The 20,207-nt window shown below is 43.1% G+C and overlaps 1 protein-coding gene and 1 long non-coding RNA gene across 3 annotated transcripts; one reads left to right on the forward strand and one right to left on the reverse strand.

The window, feature by feature from the left end:
- Window positions 1-1,799: 1,799 nt before the first annotated feature.
- Window positions 1,800-19,493, forward strand: LOC109998056 (bifunctional UDP-N-acetylglucosamine 2-epimerase/N-acetylmannosamine kinase-like). 2 transcript variants are annotated; one of them, XM_065954375.1, is made up of 14 exons: window positions 1,800-1,953; window positions 6,359-6,430; window positions 6,735-6,883; window positions 7,011-7,257; window positions 7,443-7,650; window positions 7,722-7,874; window positions 8,620-8,832; window positions 10,764-10,851; window positions 11,457-11,667; window positions 11,908-12,037; window positions 12,124-12,345; window positions 12,546-12,728; window positions 14,498-14,614; window positions 14,733-19,493. In XM_065954375.1, exons 2-14 carry the CDS (start codon window positions 6,377-6,379, stop codon window positions 14,966-14,968), a joined length of 2,211 nt encoding a protein of 736 aa, XP_065810447.1. In that variant the 5' UTR covers window positions 1,800-1,953; window positions 6,359-6,376; the 3' UTR covers window positions 14,969-19,493. The 2 variants fall into 2 exon arrangements, with proteins under 2 accessions (XP_065810447.1, XP_029136807.2); XM_029280974.2 differs by lacking the exon at window positions 1,800-1,953 and having other exon boundaries at window positions 5,891-6,430.
- On the reverse strand, window positions 6,654-11,462 carry LOC114921227 (uncharacterized). Its single transcript, XR_010666383.1, has 2 exons — window positions 9,722-11,462; window positions 6,654-8,817 (listed from the first exon to the last, which is right to left on the reverse strand). It is a non-coding gene; the product is annotated as an uncharacterized lncRNA (long non-coding RNA).
- Window positions 19,494-20,207: the final 714 nt, after the last annotated feature.

The following is a 20,207-nucleotide window of genomic DNA, read 5'->3' on the forward strand; positions in this document are numbered from 1 at the left end:
GTTGAAAAGGTGATTTTGTTCACTTTGCATAAAAAGGAAACATGTAAAATTCACTTTTCAAAGCTGCCTACGTCAATCGTCGTAGAGATCAAATAAGTACCTCACTATTGTGTCACTCCTGTTTGACTTGATTCAAGTTTGAAACTTGTCAGTGAAATATTCACAACCTGTTTAAGCAGAATGTCCTGATGCGTCCTTAGAGACGAGCAGCAACAAGTTAAATCATGAAGACGTGCTGCTGTGGTGATTAAAAGCAGAAAAAAAAACATTTCACATTCGATGATTTGCTGAAATTAGATACTCTAATCCACACCTTAATATCACGAGATACCTGTTATTAGATTTTAAACACCAACAAACCCTCCTGGGATTAGCGCCCTGCATCGTGTGTCATCCTTTAACGATCCAGTCAGACCGGTTCGTCCTCGATTATCTTTTCTGTAAACACTTTTCCCCTCCTCTTCATCAAACCTCTTGTCTCAGATTCTTCCCAGGTTATTCCCATTCATTGTTTAACTCCTCTGAATTCTTTTCACACAATGCAGCTCTCTCTCTCTTTATATAATAATCTTGTCCTGCAGGATGATTTCATGTGAACTTCCACCAGCTCATTTTCTCTCGAACCTTCACTGGATTAATTTCCAGGTTCAGCAGGAGGAAAACTTTACAAACTGCAGCAAAACAGAAGAAAAAGGAAACAAATCCAAGTGACAAATTATTCAAAATGTACGGATAAGGAAGGGAACTGCATCCATCCATCCATTATTATTACAACTTTTCCTGTTCAGGAGCCAGCTGTCATTGGGCGAGAAACAGAATATATATATTTTTTTGTTTCAGAAAAAAATCCAGAAAGCCTGTTTGATGTCGCTGACAATTTAGGAGTAATGAGTAGATTGCTTTTCTCAGTGAAACCTGGCAAATCAAGAGACTATCTGTTTAATGAACATGAACACACAGGCTGAAATACACACACATGCACAAACAGGATCCTATGGAACTATGGAGCATTAATGGAGAGGTCTTAGAGTGAGGGGGCTGCCCACAGCGAGCGCTCCAGAGCAGTTTTGGGGTTTGGGCAAGGCACCTCGGCAGTGCTCAGGAAGTGCAGTACCTCTCCAGCTACCAGAACAATTTCTGGAACTGGTCCGTGCCGGGACCTAAACCGACGACCCTCCGGTTCCCAACCCAAGTCCCTACAGACTGAGCTCCTGCCGCCAGTCGATCCCAGAGCTGACATATAGACACAGACATCCAGCCACACTCATTCACACCTACGGGTAATTTAGAGTTACCAGTTAACCTAACGAGCATGTCTTTGGACTGTGGGAGGAAGCAGGAGTACCCGGAGAGAACCCACACATGCACGAGGAGATCATGCAGACTCCACACTGAGAGGCTCCTGTCAGATGGGGATTCAAACCAGGAACCTCCACGCTTTGAGGCTACAGCTCTAACCACTGCTGCCCTGCATTACCTCATATTGTCAATATGAAAAATGAAGGGATGCAACATCAGGAGGGTGGTGTTAAAAACTCTTGCAGCTATTCTTCATGCATACAGTGAGATTATTTCCTGAGTTTCTTCACACCCAGCTCCAACCTGTGGGTGAAGACACACTTAAAGTTTTAGTCTTGATGTCAACACATCGCATTGGATTTTTTTATGGCTTTAATTCAACCAACCACAAGCCTCTAACCAACCCAACCCAACTGTGTGACCTCATACGGCCCCTCCCCTCCTCCAGCCGTATGGTTATGCATACTCTACTCTCCTCTATTCCTTCTCTCCTCCACCCTGCCTGCTGGCTGTTGCATGCCAGTCTCTCACTGCCGAAAGAAAGCAATAAAGAGATTTAAAAAAAAAAAAAGGATTGTCCTAAAGCTAGATTGATGAGAATCTGCGAAGTGTTGGAAAGAAAAACGTACGGCTTTCTTATTCATAAACGCTAAAGTGAGTCACATTAATTCTCTTTATCCATTCATCTTGCTTCCTTTCTGTCTCACGGTGTCTGTTTATCTGTCTGTCATCTACCTCTGTCTTCGTCTGTGGTTGGGTTATTCCCTCTGGCTGCTGATGCTGTGTGGTGATGCTTGAGTAGAAGTCAAATGGTGTTAAATGAGATTCAGGTGAAGTCGCAGGTTTTGGTCCACAACACCTGACTTATTTTTTTATTTTTATTTTTTCCATAGAAAATTAAGGCAGCCTCACTGTCATGACTTTTCTGTGAATTTTGATCATTACTAAGATCACCACCAAATCTAAGAATATGTAGGCCTAAAAAAAAGTTTGAAATTCTATTATTTTGCACGTAAAAATTGTTAGGCTTTTGTTTTGAATTGATGTACTGTACAGTATTTTTCTTGCGGTTTGAATTGAACCATAATTTTATTTTGAAATTTTGTTCTGTCTTAAACTGAGAGTACTTTATTTACTGTTTGAAATGAACCATGCTTTTATTTTGAAATTGTGTTCTGTTTTAAGATGAGAGTACTTTACTTGCTGTTTGAATTGAACCATGCTTTTATTTTGAAAATGGATTCTGTCTCAAGCTGAGAGTACTTTACTTGCTATTTGCATTCAATTATGCATTCATTTTGAAATGTTGTCCTGTCTTAATCTGGGAGTACTCTACTTGCTGTTTGCTTTTATTTTGAAAGGCCCTTCTGGTAGATGGAAGGTTAGGACATGAAGTTCAGCACAGAAACAGGAAGTGGTTAGGGATCCCAAACTGAAGTCAAACAGCTCAAAGGAACTGTAACAAAGGTCAATGTGTGATGTCATAAGGTCAATGTGTGATGTCATAAGATGGATATTACTTTGGACTCGTCAGCTGAACTGTCTGAGAGTTTGTTAAAGTGAAATGAGACATTCAAAGATGCAGCAGTGTCCTTCTTTTACATCACTGAGACTACAGGGAGACACTGAGGATGACTATCTACGGTGAGCCTGAAGGGACAAAATATCATGAGGTTAATCGTGATTAACTAGTTAATGCTGACAGCTCTACTTATGACTCTTTTCTGGTGTGAGAAGTGGCAGCTGTTCACTAGTGACCACTTAAATAAACACTGTAGATTAAAGAGATGACGTCAACTTAATCTGTAAATATTTGGACAGCTCGTTGCTTAATGTCATAGCTTTTACAGCCAGGAAATAAAAAAGGACCCAGGCACAGATGTCGAACAACCCCCTGTAAAAACATGAACGTTGCACAGATGGGCCAGGATGTGCATCTCAGTTTGTTAGCTAACACATAATGGTAATTGTCTATTAACTGGCTAACATAATCAGCATCACGAACGTGTAATTTTCACTTCTATCTATCTGTCTATCTATCTATCTATCTTTGTAACTTAGGTGAAATAGTTTCTAAAGTTAGGAGATGATAAAAGTTTCTTAGCATCTCTAAAGTCTGTGACACTACTGTTGTGATGTCGCTCACTCCGTTAGCTAAAGGGCAGGAGCGATGGTTGCACATCTGTAGCTCAGTCAGAGAGCTCACATTTGTATCGTTTAAAACATTTCTTGCAGCAGAACACAGTTTTTGTTTGGCGTCCAGGCTCCGACCTCAGGAGCCTGGAGGTTTGAGGAGTGATGGGATGATATCTTTAACCCCCCAGTCGGAGTCTACAGGTGGATGCTGGAGTGGTGGTGGGGCTGAGCAAGAGTGCAGTATGGGTGCAGGTCAGAGCAGGAGAGAACGGAAATCCTGCAGCTTAAATAGACCTCTAATTAGAAGGAAGTGATGTCAGGTGACTGTTGAGAATGTCGCATGTCAAGTGTGAAACAGTGCAGATTGAGTTGGCTTTCCTGAACAGTGATGTGTCAGTAGAGTTTACCAGAAATAACGAGAACATGACAGAAGGCGTCAGCTGTCCAATCCGAGGGGGGAACTTGAGAAAACAAATAATATGGACGCCTCCGTTTACCTGCTTGGCTAAAGTTTAAGGACTTACATTCACTTCCATCCGGCCTGCGACCCTCGGCCAGGAAAAAGAGATGAAAAAATCCAACTTGGAACCTTTTTTTAATGAATGCTCAAAACTGTTGACAGATTACCACCCCCTGAAACGCACTATATAATTGATTTATGTTTACTAATTTTGACTACACTCTCTTCTCTCAATGTTTGGAGTGGGCCTCCTGTTATTTACATATCACCCCTGGTCTCAGTGAGCTCATTAAAAGGTTTCTGAAGTGGAGTTTTTAAGCCTAATGATGACGCTTGCCTTATTGGAATTGCTTACTCAACCAAACTTTGATCAACTTAGAAACATACAAAAAGCTGAGGTGAGCCTCAAGCCACTTATAAAGCAAACTTATAAAACACTTTTTGGCTTAATGAAGTAAAAATGTACAAGATATAAAAATCTGAACTCTGTACAGTGTGTGTCAAAAAAGCAAACTCTTTATACTGATAAACATGTTGATTAATGCTGTAAAAAATATTTTTGGATCATGGGACTTCCGGGGATTCTGCAGCCTGCCCCAAGTGGACACTTGATGAACTGCAGACTCTTGCAATTTCACATTGAGTTTAATCCCTGGACTCGTTTTCAAACCTTTATTTTATTTTTGACCGACACAGAGGTGTTGGAGGCGTCCCTAACACATGACTTGGTCCAACAGGGACTTATTCAAACCAGCAACATAATTTGTTTTGACAGTTTAGTAACCAGGTGACTTTTTGGAAGGAGACTTATAAAAGTTTCAGATGCTGAACAAACACCTCAAACATGAAAAGTCGTTATCCTTTAAATCTCAAAGTCTTTCAGGATATTTGCTCCTGCTTAGCCTACACAGTCACACATTCAGCTTTAAAGCATGCAAGGGTTGCCAAAGTGTTTTTGATTTTTATCTGCAATGTCCCCAGATCTCATACCATTCTCCTGCTTTCATGGTCCTTGGGAATCTGGTTCAACCTGTTTATGACAAACAGTTTTCATGTGTCCCAGACAATGTTCAAATGTTGACTTGAGTCTTACTGGATTAGTTGTTTTATTTTTGGGTCAGTGACTGATTGAAATGTTAAATTTTGTTATAAATTAAGTTAATCCTTGTTCTGTTCTCGTGTGAATGGCAGCATCAATCATCTCTTCAGCCGCCCAAAGGTGCCATTGTCTGAGGTTAATTCAAATAGTCACATGGTAAAGTTAGAATAGGGTAGTGATTTGCATTTTAAACTGCTAAGAAATAATCTTTTTGTGTGCTCTTTGCTGGAAATGTTGGGCGGTGTACCTGATATACTTACTTACTCAGCTTGATGAGAATCATCAGCAGAATATTAAGAAACATTTTGATAATTATATTGTCTATGAAGGATCCAACAACTTTTTTATCTTATGATTCAATTAGAAATCTTTATATGCAGATGATGTTATATTCTACATGTAGGATGCTGATATTGATTTGTTCTTTAAGGCTCACATATTCTGCTAAATCCACTTCACCGTGTTTCTCTAACACTAATATGTGTCTCTAGTCTGTCTACAAACCCCCCAATAATAAGAAAAATCCATCCACTCTGTCTTTCCCCTGCTCCACTTTTCAGAAAATGTGTGCTCAAACAGGCAGTTTGGAGATTTTCCCTTCATGACATCACAAAGGGTAGTAACCCCTCCCCCAGGTGGGTGACACTCCCACAGCTAGGTGTTTGTTCTGCCCTCTGAGTCTGCCTTCTCACCGTAAACAATAGGTCATGGAGCGAGAAAGACCGAGCCACCCGAGCCCTTCCAGAGAGGGGGTGTGGCCAGACACAGCTCATTTACATATTTAAAGGTACAGACACATAAACAGCCTGTTCTGAGCTGGGCTGAAATAGAGGGGGTTTATAGGTAGGGGGGTTCAATGACAATGATCAGATAGTCAGATACTTTGTGAGGAATTTGGGGCTTGTCTTTGCTCAGCAGAACACAGAAAGACAGCAACTTTATTTAGCCAGAAACAAGGCAAATAATAAAAAGTTCCTTCACGTGTATTTGACCAAGGAGTGGCCCCCTAACTGGAGAAACCAGATGGTAATTAAAACATCCTCAAACATCCTCGATCATGACCAGCTTCCTTCTGTCATGTTACCAGAGTGAACCAGGTGTGAGTGTGACATTTGCCTTGTCATGCAAAGCACTGCAGCATGTTTCCTGTCCTTGAAGAGTACATTAGTATATGTTGTTCCCTGTGAATACAAACCATTTTTAGTGTAGCTTTGTTGTGTTTTCATGCAACAGCATCTGAATGATTGGAAGGCCCAAGTGAGTATGACCTGTGAGCGGGTTTGTACTGAAATAAAAGGATCTTAAAAAGCTCTTCAAAAAACGTCTCTGGATCTCACTCTGTGTTTTCCTCCCTTGTTTTGCAGGAGCTCTACTATCTGAGAATGCAAAGAAGCAGAGACAGGATGGAGAGGAAGAACATGGATGAGCAGAATCAGGTAGGACTGAGTGTCTTAAGATACTTGTGGAAATCAAAAACATTTTTAAGAAGCCTGTAGTTAAAGCCCAGAGTCGTGTGGAGAAGTTAATATTCCTACAGAGGGAAGAGGAGAGTGTTTTTATGTGCTGAGCTAAAAAATTAAAACCAACAAATGATCTGTGTGTGTGTGTGTGTGTGTGTGTGTGTGTGTGTGTGTGTGTGTGTGTGTGTGTGTGTGTGTGTGTGTGTGTGTGTGTGTGTGTGTGTGTGTGTGTGTGTGTGTGTGTGTGTGTGTGTGATGGTTACACCTCTGTTTGATGAAGTGTCAGAGGAAGTTGAGGGTGTGTGTGGCCACATGCAACAGAGCCGACTACTCCAAGCTGGCACCCATCATGTGTGGGATCAAATCCCACCCCGACGAGTTTGAACTGGAAGTCGTGGTGCTCGGCTCTCACCTCATCGATGACTACGGGTAAGACCAGCGGGCACAGTAGCATCCTCCTTAAAGCTTGTTGCAGAACAGTGAAGCACTGTATGGTTGGCACTGCACACTGGGTCTGCATTAATAGTGCAAACTACAATTTATTCAACATCTGCAGCAGCACGATTCGTATGATCGAGCAGGATGACTTTGACATCAGCTCCAAGCTTCACACCATTGTGAGAGGAGAGGATGAGGCAGCCATGGTGGAGAGCGTTGGTCTGGCACTTGTCAAACTCCCTGATGTCCTACAGAGGCTGCGCCCTGACATCCTGGTCGTCCACGGCGACCGCTTTGACGCGCTGGCTCTGGCAACCGCTGCAGCGCTGATGAACATTAGAATACTTCACCTGGAGGGAGGAGAGGTGAGGAGGCAGCGCTCGTACATGAGATGGTTGACTTAGTGATATATCATAACTATAGTGTTGTACTTTTTACAGTGTACAGGGGGATATCTCTCTGTAGATGAAATGTAGATGATATAGATGTTTATAAAATCTTGACTCTACTTTTTTTTTAACAAACTTTCCTCCGTTGCTCTTTCTTCCAGGTGAGCGGTACGATCGATGACTCCATCCGCCATGCCATCAGTAAACTGGCCCATTACCACGCCTGCTGCACACGCACGGCAGAGCAGCACCTCATCGCCATGTGTGAGGACCACTCTCACATCCTGCTGGCCGGCTGCCCTTCATATGACAAGCTGCTGTCCACTAGTCGTCGAGAGGACTACATGGATGTGATCAAGAGCTGGCTGGGTACGTGGAGACAAAGAAACATCATGTGAGACATTTGAGTTATACCTGTGTTAACTGTGTTCATGTTGCAGGGGACAACGTGCAGGATCATGACTACATAGTGGCTTTACAGCATCCAGTTACCACTGACATCCAGCACTCCATCAAGATCTATGGTCTGATGCTGGACGCTCTGATCTCCTTTAACAAAAAGACCCTCATCCTCTTCCCCAACATTGATGCAGGTTTGTACCCTTGCTGCTTCATCAGTGTCTTTCTGTTTTCTAGAATCACAAAGGTTAAGACATTTTGGGATAATAATAATAATAATAATAATAGCTTTATTTATATAGCACCTTTAAAAACAAATGTTTACAGTGCTGTGACAGACAAAGCAAATACAGCAACACGACAACAGAACAGAGATCAACAGAGGGGCCAAACAGAGAGGGCAAAGTTGTATAAATGCAAATAACAGGAATAATAAAGATTCAACAGGCAGGAATGGAGACACAGTTCAATACAATGAAGGAAAATTAGTTTAGAATCAACCAGGAGAGAACAAAATTAAAATTGAGGGAGAGTGGGACGACATCACATCACAGGCTGTAAACACAGAATGAAGATAAAAAGAAGGGATAAACAGGAGATTGGTTAAATGAATAAAGCAACAGAGAGCTGAAGAGTTAAAGGATAAAAGGAGTAGGAATTTAAAAAGACTAAGAGCAGTAAAATGAATACAGGAAGGGATACATTTAAAGGCTAAAATGTTTAAAGAAGAGAAAGATGAAAAGGTTAAAATAAATAAAATCAATAAAAGAAAGGGATAGATCTTTAAAGGAGAAATCACATAAAAGTAAGTCTATAAAAGTGAGTTTTAAGAAGTGATTTAAAAGATGCCACTGACTCTGCCTGCCGGATGCTAGACTTTGGTTTGCTTGAAACTTTATCGATGCATCTGTGTCCTGGCGTTTTTTTTTATGAAAACAGGAAGTAAGGGGATGGTGCGCGTGATGCGAAAGAAGGGCATCGAGAAGCACCCAAACTTTCGGGCAGTGAAGCACATTCCCTTCGAGCAGTTCATCCAGCTGGTGTGCCACGCCGGCTGCATGATCGGAAACAGCAGCTGCGGGGTACGAGAGGCCGGGGCCTTTGGCACACCTGTCATCAACCTGGGGTCACGACAAACTGGCAGAGAAACGGGTAGGTGTGACAGAAAAAACACATCTGTAGTTACTGCCAATGCCATAGTCGTAGTCCTGATTTTCTAACTGACAAAGCAAAAGGAAATGAAAAGATTGAATGTGTGTGTTTGAGTTAGGTTCTTTGTAAACTTAATCAGACTTTTTGAAACATCATTGATGAATGGTGCCAAATCTGTTCTAAAGTGCAAATGGGATGATTGACTATTTGAGTGGATTTGGCAAGCCTGCACCATCAAAGGGCAAAACCAAGGCTACAGTCTGCTTCAAAATAGCACATGAAAACATGAGCCTAGTTGCTTCATTAAACCTCCACAAATCTGGAGAGTTGGTATCATTCAACTGTTAAGGGAGGCAGGTCGTCCTTGCCGGGGAGATAGGACATGTTTGGATCATTGTGAGCAGGCCGGGGTGCAAACGGGGGAAATATGCCGCTTGGGTTGGAAATGAACAATGTCAGTTATGCTGTGCTAGATTTTAGAGAAGGTGCAAAGACTCTTTCAACACCTGCAAAAATCAGTGTGAGCATTCCTCCTCAAAATGATCCATAAAGAGTTTAAGATTTATAACATGGAGCAGAACATCTGAGAGATTTAGAGTAGATCTGTCGTCTTGAGGAAAGCTCTTTGCACACAGTCAAGTCTCTGTCGTCGGCACATTTAAAAAAATAAAAAATAAAATACAATCTCACGTTGTGCCAAACATGTTAGTACGCTGACTCGTCCCGTCATAAACGGCTTTGATTTCATGTTTTTTCGCATCCATCCCGGTGTGTGTATGTGTGTGCGTGTGTGTGTGTGTGTGCGTGTGTGTGCGTGTGTGTGTGTGTGTGTGTGTGTGTGTGTGTGTGCGTGCGTGCGTGCATGTGTGTATTTCTTCAGTGTCCCTACCTCCAACATACTGCCAGCTGCTGTTGAGGATCAATTGCTTTGCAGAAATTGGTGTTCTTCTTTTTAATCTGTGGTTCCAGTATAGCGCAGTGTATCAAACTGGACCACTGACATCCTGAAACGTACCAGGAAGCGATCGGGAAAATTCTGCAGCTCCTTATCGACAGGTGAAACTCTCTGCAGTAACCACAGGTGTCACCAGAGTTAGTGTATTTTAAATCTTTCTAGCCCTATGAGTTAAAGGACTTTTATGTTCTGAGTCCTGGACCTGGATCATTTATGCTTTTGGTCTCAAGTTTTCCTCCACTTTTTAAAAGTCTCCTCTTCCATGAGCACCGGGGTTTGAGGGATACCAGAAGCACTCCTGTTGTCTCTCTTCTTTATATATTTATGAAGCTGTTTCTTTTAGAGTCAAAGGTCTTTAAGGCTCGCCCACGTCAGAAAGTAAACTTGACAGGTCATTACTTTGATTTACGATGGATGGAGAGAGTGCGGCAAGGCTCTGATGAGTAATCTTAAGTGTTCTCTTAAGTTTGGCAGGTGATAATACAAAATAAAAGTAGTCCAGGAAGTCCTGATATGAAAGGGTGCCCCATGGGACAAAAACAATCGGACTAAAAGTTTAAACGACATCATTCATGGTAGCATAAATTATACTTTTACTAAACTTTAAACTTTTTTACAACTTTTATAAATGTTGATCTTTTATCTTTAGCGACTCATTAAAATGTTGTGGGTGACGTTCTCATAGAGACATCAGACTCAGTATGTAACCCATATAGAGGGTGTTTGTAAAAATGCCACGGGCCCCTTACATGCATACCTCCAAATGTTAACCAGAAATAATGTTAAAGATAAATACAACATGAACAAATGGTGAAAACATCAAATAAAACCAAACTTTCCTGGTTATGAAGGAAAATTCCCAGAATGCTGTGAATTTGTTAAAATCTATTTCCTTGTGATGAACATTTATTAATAATTTATCTTTATTATAAAGCATGCATTATTCCTGTGTTCATGACATTTCCCTCTGTGCCAGGTGAAAATGTTCTTCATGTGAGAGATGCCGACTCTCAGAATAAGATCTACCACGCTCTGGAGCTGCAGTTTGGAAAGAGATACCCCTGGTAAGACCTGTGTGCTGCCTCTGTCTTTATCCTTTTTATCCTCTCTAGAGCATTCTCACGTTGGCAAAGTTTCAGATCATGACGTAAACCTTGGTGTAATACCAGGATGAGTCTGCAGAAGGCGCTAAGTGGCTAGTTCCCCCGATATGAAACCAAGAACTTTACGATAAGGTTTTCAAGCCTTGCCGTGAGCCGCTCAAACCTCTAACATACACTCTCTTCTCCCAGCTCTGGAGAGCAGCCCTCCTCTGGCAGCCCTGCAGCATTCTGCATTTCCTCTTCATGCACTGTCCAATCTCAAATAAGTCTCAAATAAATCTTTAAACAACTGGACATTATTAAGTAACGGGTGAAGAATGTATATCACCATTTAAAATTAAAGATAATCAGCGAGTCAGTACTTTATGCACTTCTATAATCCTGTTCAGCTGGTTGGTCCGGGTTTGTACCACCTTGTTTTGTTTTGGAAAATAATCGTCCAATTGCACAATCGTACCATCGGCATGGGATCAAATATTGCTTAACTTTTTGGCATAATTTTCTTTTCTTTTTTAAAAAAAGTCGAAGAACAAAATAAACCAGAGTGTGTTTGTGTTTCCCATCAGCTCCAAAGTTTATGGTGACGGCAACTCAGTGTCTCGGATTCTGAAGTTTTTGCGAACCATCAACCTGGACGAGCCCCTCCAGAAGACGTTCTGTTTCCCCCCCGTGAAAGAATCCATCTCCCAGGACATCGACCACATCCTGGAGACGCAGACGGCTCTGGCTGTCGACCTGGGAGGGACCAACCTCAGAGTGGCCATCGTCTGTCAGAAGGTAATCTGCAAAGACGGCTTTAAGAGCACCAAAATGTATCCTCAAGCTGCCCCCCCCCCAACCCCCGAGAGTAAAGACATCAGATCCTCGTTTCCTTTTCAAGAGTTTCTCATTGAAGCTGTAAAACAAAAGTCATAATTAATGAATGTGCGGTTGTTGTCAGTCCTTAAATTAACGTTGGAGTCCCACTGCGCCCCTCTGTGTGATGATGATCCCCTCACTTCCTCCCTCTCTGTTCAGGGTAAGATCTTGAAAAAGTACGTGCAGCCCAATCCAAAGACCTTCCAGGCCAGGATGAAGCTCTTATTAAAGCTCTGTGCAGATGCCACTCGAGACGCTGTCGGCCTCAACTGTAGATTACTGGGTGTTGGTAAGAAAAGAGAAACTCACGCTCACATTCAAATAACAAACGCATGGTGAAGCTGTAATCTAAAAGCTCTTCCTCTACTTCTTCAGGTGTGTCCACAGGCGGGCGGGTGAACCCACAGGAGGGCGTAGTGCTTCACTCCACCAAGCTGATCCAGGAGTGGTCCTCGGTGGACCTGAGAACACCCATCTCAGACGCTCTGCACCTTCCTGTCTGGGTCGACAACGACGGCAACTGTGCCGCTCTGGCTGAGAAGAAGTTTGGTCAAGGCAAGGGGGTGGAGAACTTTGTCACCGTCATCACAGGAACAGGTGAGGGATTTCATTGATCCAGTTATTTAGTCTTTCATCTGCAGTGGAGTTCATTCTGAAAGTGGCTTTAATCGTGACCTTATTTGGAAGGCACTGAGAAGCAGAGTGTCCTGACTTCTTTCAGTTACTCATGAAGCACTTTTGTATTTGCTCTGACGGTCTGAGAAGTGTCTGAGTATCTGCTTTCTGTGTGTGTGCAGGTATTGGAGGAGGGATCATCCATCAGAACGAGCTGGTCCACGGCAGTACGTTCTGCGCTGCAGAGCTGGGTCACATCGTGGTCTCACTGGACGGCCCCGAATGTTCCTGTGGCAGCAGAGGATGTGTGGAGGCCTTCGCGTCCAGCATGGCTCTGCAGAGAGAGGCCAAAAGGCTGCACGATGGTGAGACGTCTGTTTTTATCAAGACTATCCCTGATTTAAGATTTTACCAATGTAGTGGGAGAATGTGTTCTGGGAACAATCAGCACTACTGTGTTTTTATATATCATGTATTGAGTCTAAAGCCTGACTCAGACTGCAGGACAATGGGGCTGATTTGAGTTTGATTTCCCCTTTCAAACAGTTACGGGGTGTTCCCGACTCGAGGCTGCTCGGAATTGATTATCTTCCCAAAAATATTTTTGTAGTGTGAGCGGTATAAAGATCCAATATTAAAGGGGCGCTGGTGGCACAGTGGTCAGTGCGCACGCCACATGTATGGAGGCTGTAGGCCTCCAGGCGGGCGGCCCAGGTTCGAGCCCAGCTCCTTTCCCGCATGTCGTTCCCCACTCTCTCTCTCTCTCTCTCTCTGATTTGCGACTCTATCATCTTATCTCTCAAATAAAGGCACAAAAAAAAAAAAGATCCAATATTTACGTCCTCGATCTGCTCAGAGAGCATCGAGGCCGCCCTGATTTTTATCAAACATGTTGGATATTTAGTATTTAAAAATTGTAACCGTTAAACATCATTAAAGGGTTTGAGGGAAGTTGTGTGTGACTACAAAAACCTGAGAGAACATGGAGGACAGTAGTTATGGTGACTGGCGGCAAATGGCAACCGGTACAGGTTCGCTGGACGTCTGAGATACATCTGACATTTAAAGTCTGACCTCCAGCTCTCGCTGAAGAATCCATGTTGTCCACATCCCTCCAGACTTTTCTTGACCCAAACTTTTGTTTTGTTTTTCTTGAGGCCACATGAGGTGATGCACTCCTTCATGATAATCTTAATGAAGTCCTGTAGTCTGTGATGAAATGATGGCATGATGACGCCATAGAGAAGAATATTGGTTTAGATTCTCCTGATGTGTGTGATGCTACCAGATTTCAAAATCAGGTCAGATTTTAAAACTTTAAAAAGGGGCTTAAGAGATATGTTACATCCTTTTGGGTCGGCCCTGGTTGTCTCCTAACTGGAAGGTCAGGGGTTCGATCCCCAGCTCCTGCAGCCCCATGTCCGATGTGTCCTCTGGCAAGACACTTAACCCCAAGTTGCTCCTTCTGCTTCGTTGGCGGTGTATGAATGGATGAGTAAATACTGATGGACTCTTCACACAGCAGCCTCTACCATCAGTGTGTGAATGTGTAGGTGTGACCTGCGGTGTAAAAGAGCTTTGAGTTGTCAGAAGACTAGAAAAGGAATGAACAAGCTGAAGTCCATTTACCCTTTCTGAGAACAATGTGAATCTCTGGTTTGCATGAGAGGAAAGACGAGTCTGCATGAAAAAGAAAAAAACCAAGGCTGCCAAGAAAAAGGGGCCAAAGGTGGTGACAGTCTGGATCAAAGTAACATGGGGGGAGGCGGGTCGACCTTGCCGGGGAGAAAGGACATGTTTGGAGCGTGCAGTAGGTGAAGTGTGAAAAAGTCCTGAGGGAGCGAGAAAGAAAAACATCTATTACAGTGTTTTTCACACGTGAGCTGCACTTGTGTGTTCCATGTTTGACCCCGACTTCACTCTGAGTTTTTGCTGCCACTCTGCACTAATCAGGATGAGCTGTGAATGCAGAAGATGATTCACCTTGAGCAAATGGGCGGGGCAAAAAACTCCCATCATAGCATCAGGCACTATGCTTCAACCGCCCCCCCTCCCTCTCCAAATCTCTAACCTTTATTTTCATACCAAAGGTCTCATTAATAATTAATCTGTTCTTATCGTGTGTGTCTGTCAGAGGAGCAGCTGAAGGTGGAGGGGAGGGATTTGAAGCTGGCTGAGCCAATCACGGCTCTTCACCTGTTCAGTGCTGCTAAACAGGGGAACTCCAAAGCTGAGGCTGTTCTCAACAAAGGTGAGAACACACACACACACACACACACACTGAACTTACGGAAGTGGAATGTGTCTACTTTTGCTATTAAAACAGGAGCAAATCTAACTTCTCCCCGTCTTCCTCTTCCTCTCTCCAGCCTCCACAGCGTTGGGTATGGGCATCGTGAACATCCTCCACATGATGAACCCCTCTATGGTGATTCTGTCAGGGATCTTGGCCTCTTACTACCAGGCCCCGGTGCAGAACATCATCTTGGAGAAAGCCCTCGTCTCGGCCCAGAACATCAAGGTGGTCGTCTCTCACTTGGAGGAGCCCGCTTTACTCGGAGCAGCCAGCATGGTGTTAGACTATGCAACAAGGAGGATATATTGAAGATTTTAAGTCCTCATTTCCTAAACAGAGCTACGTACAAGAGGACTGCACAGCTTTTTAGAAAAAAAGACCCTGCAGTGCTCAGATACATAAGCATGTCTAAGGGAAACTATCATGACGGCGCCACGCGCTCAATATTTTAAAGCAGGAACAACTCTGTGGCAGTTTGTGCGTTATTCTCCAGATCTCACACATCTTAGCTTGTTAGCTTGATGCTAACACGTAATGGAAGTTGCTTTTCTTGGTCTAACAGAATCAGGATCACAGTCATGGTGATTTGAACGTTAGAAACGATCTCTTAACAATTTTTTAGTAAATCAGGTCAAGAGGAGTTAAGAGATGCTTCGGCCTCGTCCACACGCAGGAGGGTATTTTTTTAAAACAGAGGTTTCCTCCTCCGTCTAAAAATATAATCACGTCCACACACACCTAATTCTCTAAAACACCTTCATCCTTGACATGCGACCATTTTCTTGCCATCCCTCTGCAAAGACCGTTTCATTTTAAAAAGTCGTCCATTTAGGCGTCTTTACTCGTCAACATAGCGGGAGAGTAACTGTGTGTGTGTGTGTGTGTGTGTGTGTGTGTGTGTGTGTGTGTGTGTGTGTGTGTGTGAGCTTTTAAAAAGTCCAGTTAGCATCGTTATCTCAAGCGCTAGTTTGGTTACGTCGGCCATCGCACGAATCTCATTTAAACTAAAGAGACAGCGTTGCACGATGACATCCCACAGAGGTGAAACCGGCACACAGTGTGGCGTTACAAGAACTAAACTCTGTTTTCTCCGTCTACACAGAAACACCTTAAAAAAAAAAAGAGTCTCTGAACATCTTCACTCTGGAAGGAATTTTCCTAAAAGAGTGTCTTCAGTGACCTATAACGCCGTTTGTGTACGAGAGGTCAAAAAATGCAGAAAAATAAATGTTTAAAAAATACCCGCCTACGTTTGGACTTAGCTTCTTAGCTTCTAAATGAATTTACCCCAAATGATACGCCAATCAAGGGGGCGGCCATGACACCTGTCGCTCATTTACACCACAGAAGTGAATGGAGGAGGATGCTTCGATGCCTGGGCTGTAAACAAATCAATTAAAAAAAAAAAAAAAGCCAATTTAGAGATATTACGTTTTGTTTTTATGTGACTTTAAAGTTCGGTTGTTGGTTCGTCCAAAATTAAAGTGAATCGCTTGTACGTTATTTGTACGAAGACCCTAAGGGGACATCAGGACCAGATACCTTCTTTTGGGCGCTCACCAGAACATTTTGCGTCTGCATTTTCTCGTGAGCACCAGAAACGTATTCTTTAAAATGTTTTCCTCTTGAGGGGCTCCGTATATTTGAAGCATCATCTTTATTGTTAAAGAAAGGGAGGGGCTTATTCCTTCTCGCTCGTTTATACCAGCTGTCCCTGTTACAGTCGTATAGAATGTCTTTTGTGGTGTCCACAAGAATTCCCCTTCTTACAGCTGTAAGAATCAAACGCTGCCTTCATGCGCTCCTCGGAAAGATCGTATTTACAGTTCTCATTATTTTTCTTTAAATGTTTATTTTTGGGGTTTCTATGTCTTTATTAAAGAGACAGGACAGGGGGTGGAGTCGGAAATCAGGGCGAGAGAGAGAGAAAGAGAGAGAGAGAGAGAGAGAGAGAGAGAGTGGGGAATGACATCGGGAAAGGAGGACCAAGTCCGCCCTTACGGGGGGAAAAGGGGAAAGTTAACGTCATGGGCGGGCTCATTGGACCTAAATGTTAGATCAGTAATGTCCGACTTTGTAAACCCACACCAGGACCTGCAGTAAATAAATTGGGCATGGACATTTGACCCCATTTGACCCCAAAACAAGAACTTTATAACAAACTTTTTTCAGTCGGCTCTAAAGGCTGATTGGATCGAGGCCGAGGACATGACTGTTAGCCAGGAGGCTATCGCTACTGATCGCTACAGAGGGTCCACTCACTCTGCCTGTAAGGAGCCCAGCCATTTCATTGGGCAGGCTTGGTTAGACTCGAACTAGCGTCCCGCACATAGGGCTCCTGCTAGGCTACCGGCGCCCCCGTGTTTACTGTATTATTGCGTTATGAGCTCATGAACAGCCCTCCAAAGTCGTCATTATCTACGAGCGGGAAATTTCAAAGTTAGCCGAGTTGAGTTGTGACGTTTCAACAATAGATGGTAAAAAAAAAAATATATATATATATATATATATATATATATATATATATATATATATATATATTGTTCATAGCAGCTATCATTTATTTTAGTAGTTGCACATTTCAGTTGGTGCATCTATGAGCTGTAGAAAGAAGGGAAACTCTAAAGCAGGGATGGGCAACTTTGGTCACAGCAAGGGCCACTTTCATATAATTCTCACTGCCAGGGGGCCAAATTGTAGCATACAAAAACAATAACAATCAATTATGTCTCAATTTAACTCAACATATATACCACTGATCTTATATTATTATGGACATATTTCTGGTTTCATGATTTATGGCAGTATTTGTCATGTGTTCTTCATGTTGATGAGTAAAAATATACCTTAGGGCCACGTTGAGGGTTGATGGGGGCCGCATGTGGCCACCGGGTCGCCAGTTGCCCACCCCTGCTCTAAATCATGCCAGGTGAGAATGTTAACATTGATAACGTTTACTTGAAGCTCAGTCGCATTCTGCGAGATAACTTAAACGCGTGCATGTTGTCGTTACGACTGCACAACTGGTAAGTACGATGTTTTCCGAGGAGCACCTGAAGGCAGCACTTTATACATCTGACCTGATGTTGGCACCTTTTTAACAGTTTGTGATACAGCTCGTTGAAATGGTTTGGATTGTGTGGGCCAGATCTCACTCTGTGTGTGACGCGACGAGGGAGGACACTTACTAATGCTAGCTATAAATCGTGTTGGTACATTTCCTATTTGTATTTTAATTTATATTTTGAAGGTGATGGGGAGTGGGCTTTAAGATGAAGGTTAGTCATTCCTGTCCCTAAAACCTTTGTGGCAAGACTTGAAATACGACCGTTGAGCGGGGGCGTGTCCAGACTTTTTCAACTGGGGTTTTTCTACCCTTTATATCCCCACTAATGATATGTCCATCCATCCATTATCTATACCGCTTTTTCCTGTTTGGGGTCGCAAAGGGGCTGGAGCTGGAGCGGTGTTACACCCTGGACTGTTCACCAGCCAATCACAGGGCTGACATATAGACAACCAGACACACTCACACCTACGGACAATTTAGAGTCACCGGTTAACGTAACGAGCATGTCTTTAGACTGTGGGAGGAAGCCGGAGTACCCGGAGAGAACCCACACATGCACGGGGAGAACATGCAGACTCCACACAGAGAGGCTCCTGTCAGACAAGGATTCAAACCAGGAACTTCCAGACCCTAATGATAAGCACATTATACAATTTGGCAACATATAAATATTCTTAACTTGATTCTTTAGGGACTCAAAATCAAAGATGGGTAAAGTCACAATTTCAAATATTTAGAAAATTGCATGCAAACTCTTGCACGCTGTCAAACTTAGAAATATTAATTTATTGGAATTTATGTCCATTTCAATGTTAGACGATGTGTCTCCTTGGATATTTTTATGGAAAGAGCAAAATATTTATTCACACCTGGAAGTACTTCAGCCTGTTGAGATCAGCCAGAATAGTTGATGTGTACTTAAGTCCCTGACTGACTAGAAAAATAGCCAATCATAAATTTGGATTTCGGGGTGGCCAATCAGATTTCATGAGGGGGGGAGGGGGCATGCCTCCCTGGCCTTCCCTCTGGACACGCCCCTGCACAAGAGGGAGAGAGAGCACTGCTGTGATTCGCTCATAGCAACTCAGACAAAGGAGTGTGATATTACTTTGTTATAGTAGTTATGTAATCCACATAAAGACGCACATTGTTAGCTCCACAGTCATGTCTGTGTAATGTGACGTGTGTTTATTAGCTTGATCTGCCTCTGTGGGGATTTGTGCCGTTTCCTCGTTGGTGCGTCTGTCTGTGTGCCATGCTGCAGGTACCCGCCAGTGATTGGACAAAGGCTGACAGTGTGCGCCAGCAGTTGATTGGACAGGAGCTGGTGCTGCGTGCCTGTGTGTGGTTGGAGAGCAGAGGATGCAGGTTTTAAAAGGGAGCTGTGGAGGATGAAACATTGCCTCCCTCGTCCTCCCTGCCAACGAGGCCGTCGTGCAGAGAGAGATTGTTGAATGTCGGCGTCAGGCAGACTGATTTGAGTGTAGTGTGTTTTTGTAAGAGGTTAATAATTCTGATGTCTTTAAGCGGTCCTGGTTCGGTTGTAGGGGAGAGTATTGGTTTTCTTTGGCTGAATCTTTTTTTCTTGTTTCTCCGTCAGGGTAGGAGGTAAGCGGTCTGTAATTTCTTTTCTGTTTTATTTTTGAGGTAAGATAGTTTGGTTTTTTCTTTGGATGAAGAATTTTTGTATACTATTTTGGGCCGCTGCTCCCCCTGAACTTTAAGTGTTTTGTGTGAAGTGAAAAATAAATAAATTATTGTGGACTGTTTGTTTTTTGTCTCATCATTGGGAGGGAGTATGGGGAGGGTAACATTTATGCTACGACTAGTTTCCCCTGTTGGCTCTGCGTAACACCAACTCAACTACGTGTAGTTTCACATCTTAACTGATAATGAGCTGTTGCCAAGCAACCCAAACCATCTCCTGCACTCTTGCTAATCACTTTCGATGCTTACACCAAGTGGCAAACCTCCAGTGTTGAAAAATGAATGAATGTCACAGTGTGACAATCGATGGAATGACAATAAGGCGTGTAGCTGACCTGATTGACAGGCGGGCGCGGTCTAACGGTTTGTCAGGAGGTTTAAAACCCGCCTCAGCTCCAGCTCTCAGCCTGTCGTTAGGTTGACTGAAAGTTAGGATGAGACAGCATTTCCAGCATGGAGACCGCCATCGATGGGACTCCAGCGCCCCCTGCATGAACAGACGGGTGATGTCACTCAGACTTCGTCCAGTAATTTTTAGTCTTTGGTTACCACAGACAAGTGGCCTGTTGCATCAGCTTCATGTACGTTTTGGTGTAAAGTCCACAATAAATCGTACACAAACATTGTCATCAGAGTGATTTTCATCTTAACTAATAAGAGTGTAACGTCTAAACTAACCAGAATATTGTCTCAGAAATGATGTTCTAACTTCACCTGAATATGTCAGGATGGTGAGAAACTGCGGCCACTCGGGAGATACTTGCACAAAAA

Source organism: Labrus bergylta, chromosome 1, assembly GCF_963930695.1.
Source record: "Labrus bergylta chromosome 1, fLabBer1.1, whole genome shotgun sequence".
Lineage (NCBI taxonomy): Eukaryota > Metazoa > Chordata > Actinopteri > Labriformes > Labridae > Labrus > Labrus bergylta.

Coding starts and splice junctions, on each gene's coding strand:
- LOC109998056 (XM_065954375.1), top strand. CDS start 6,377: ATGCAAAGAAGCAGAGACAGGATGGAGAGGAAGAACATGGATGAGCAG. Junction 8,833..10,763: donor ACAAACTGGCAGAGAAACGG/GTAGGTGTGACA, acceptor CCTCTGTGCCAG/GTGAAAATGTTCTTCATGTG. Junction 12,346..12,545: donor CACCGTCATCACAGGAACAG/GTGAGGGATTTC, acceptor GTGTGTGTGCAG/GTATTGGAGGAGGGATCATC.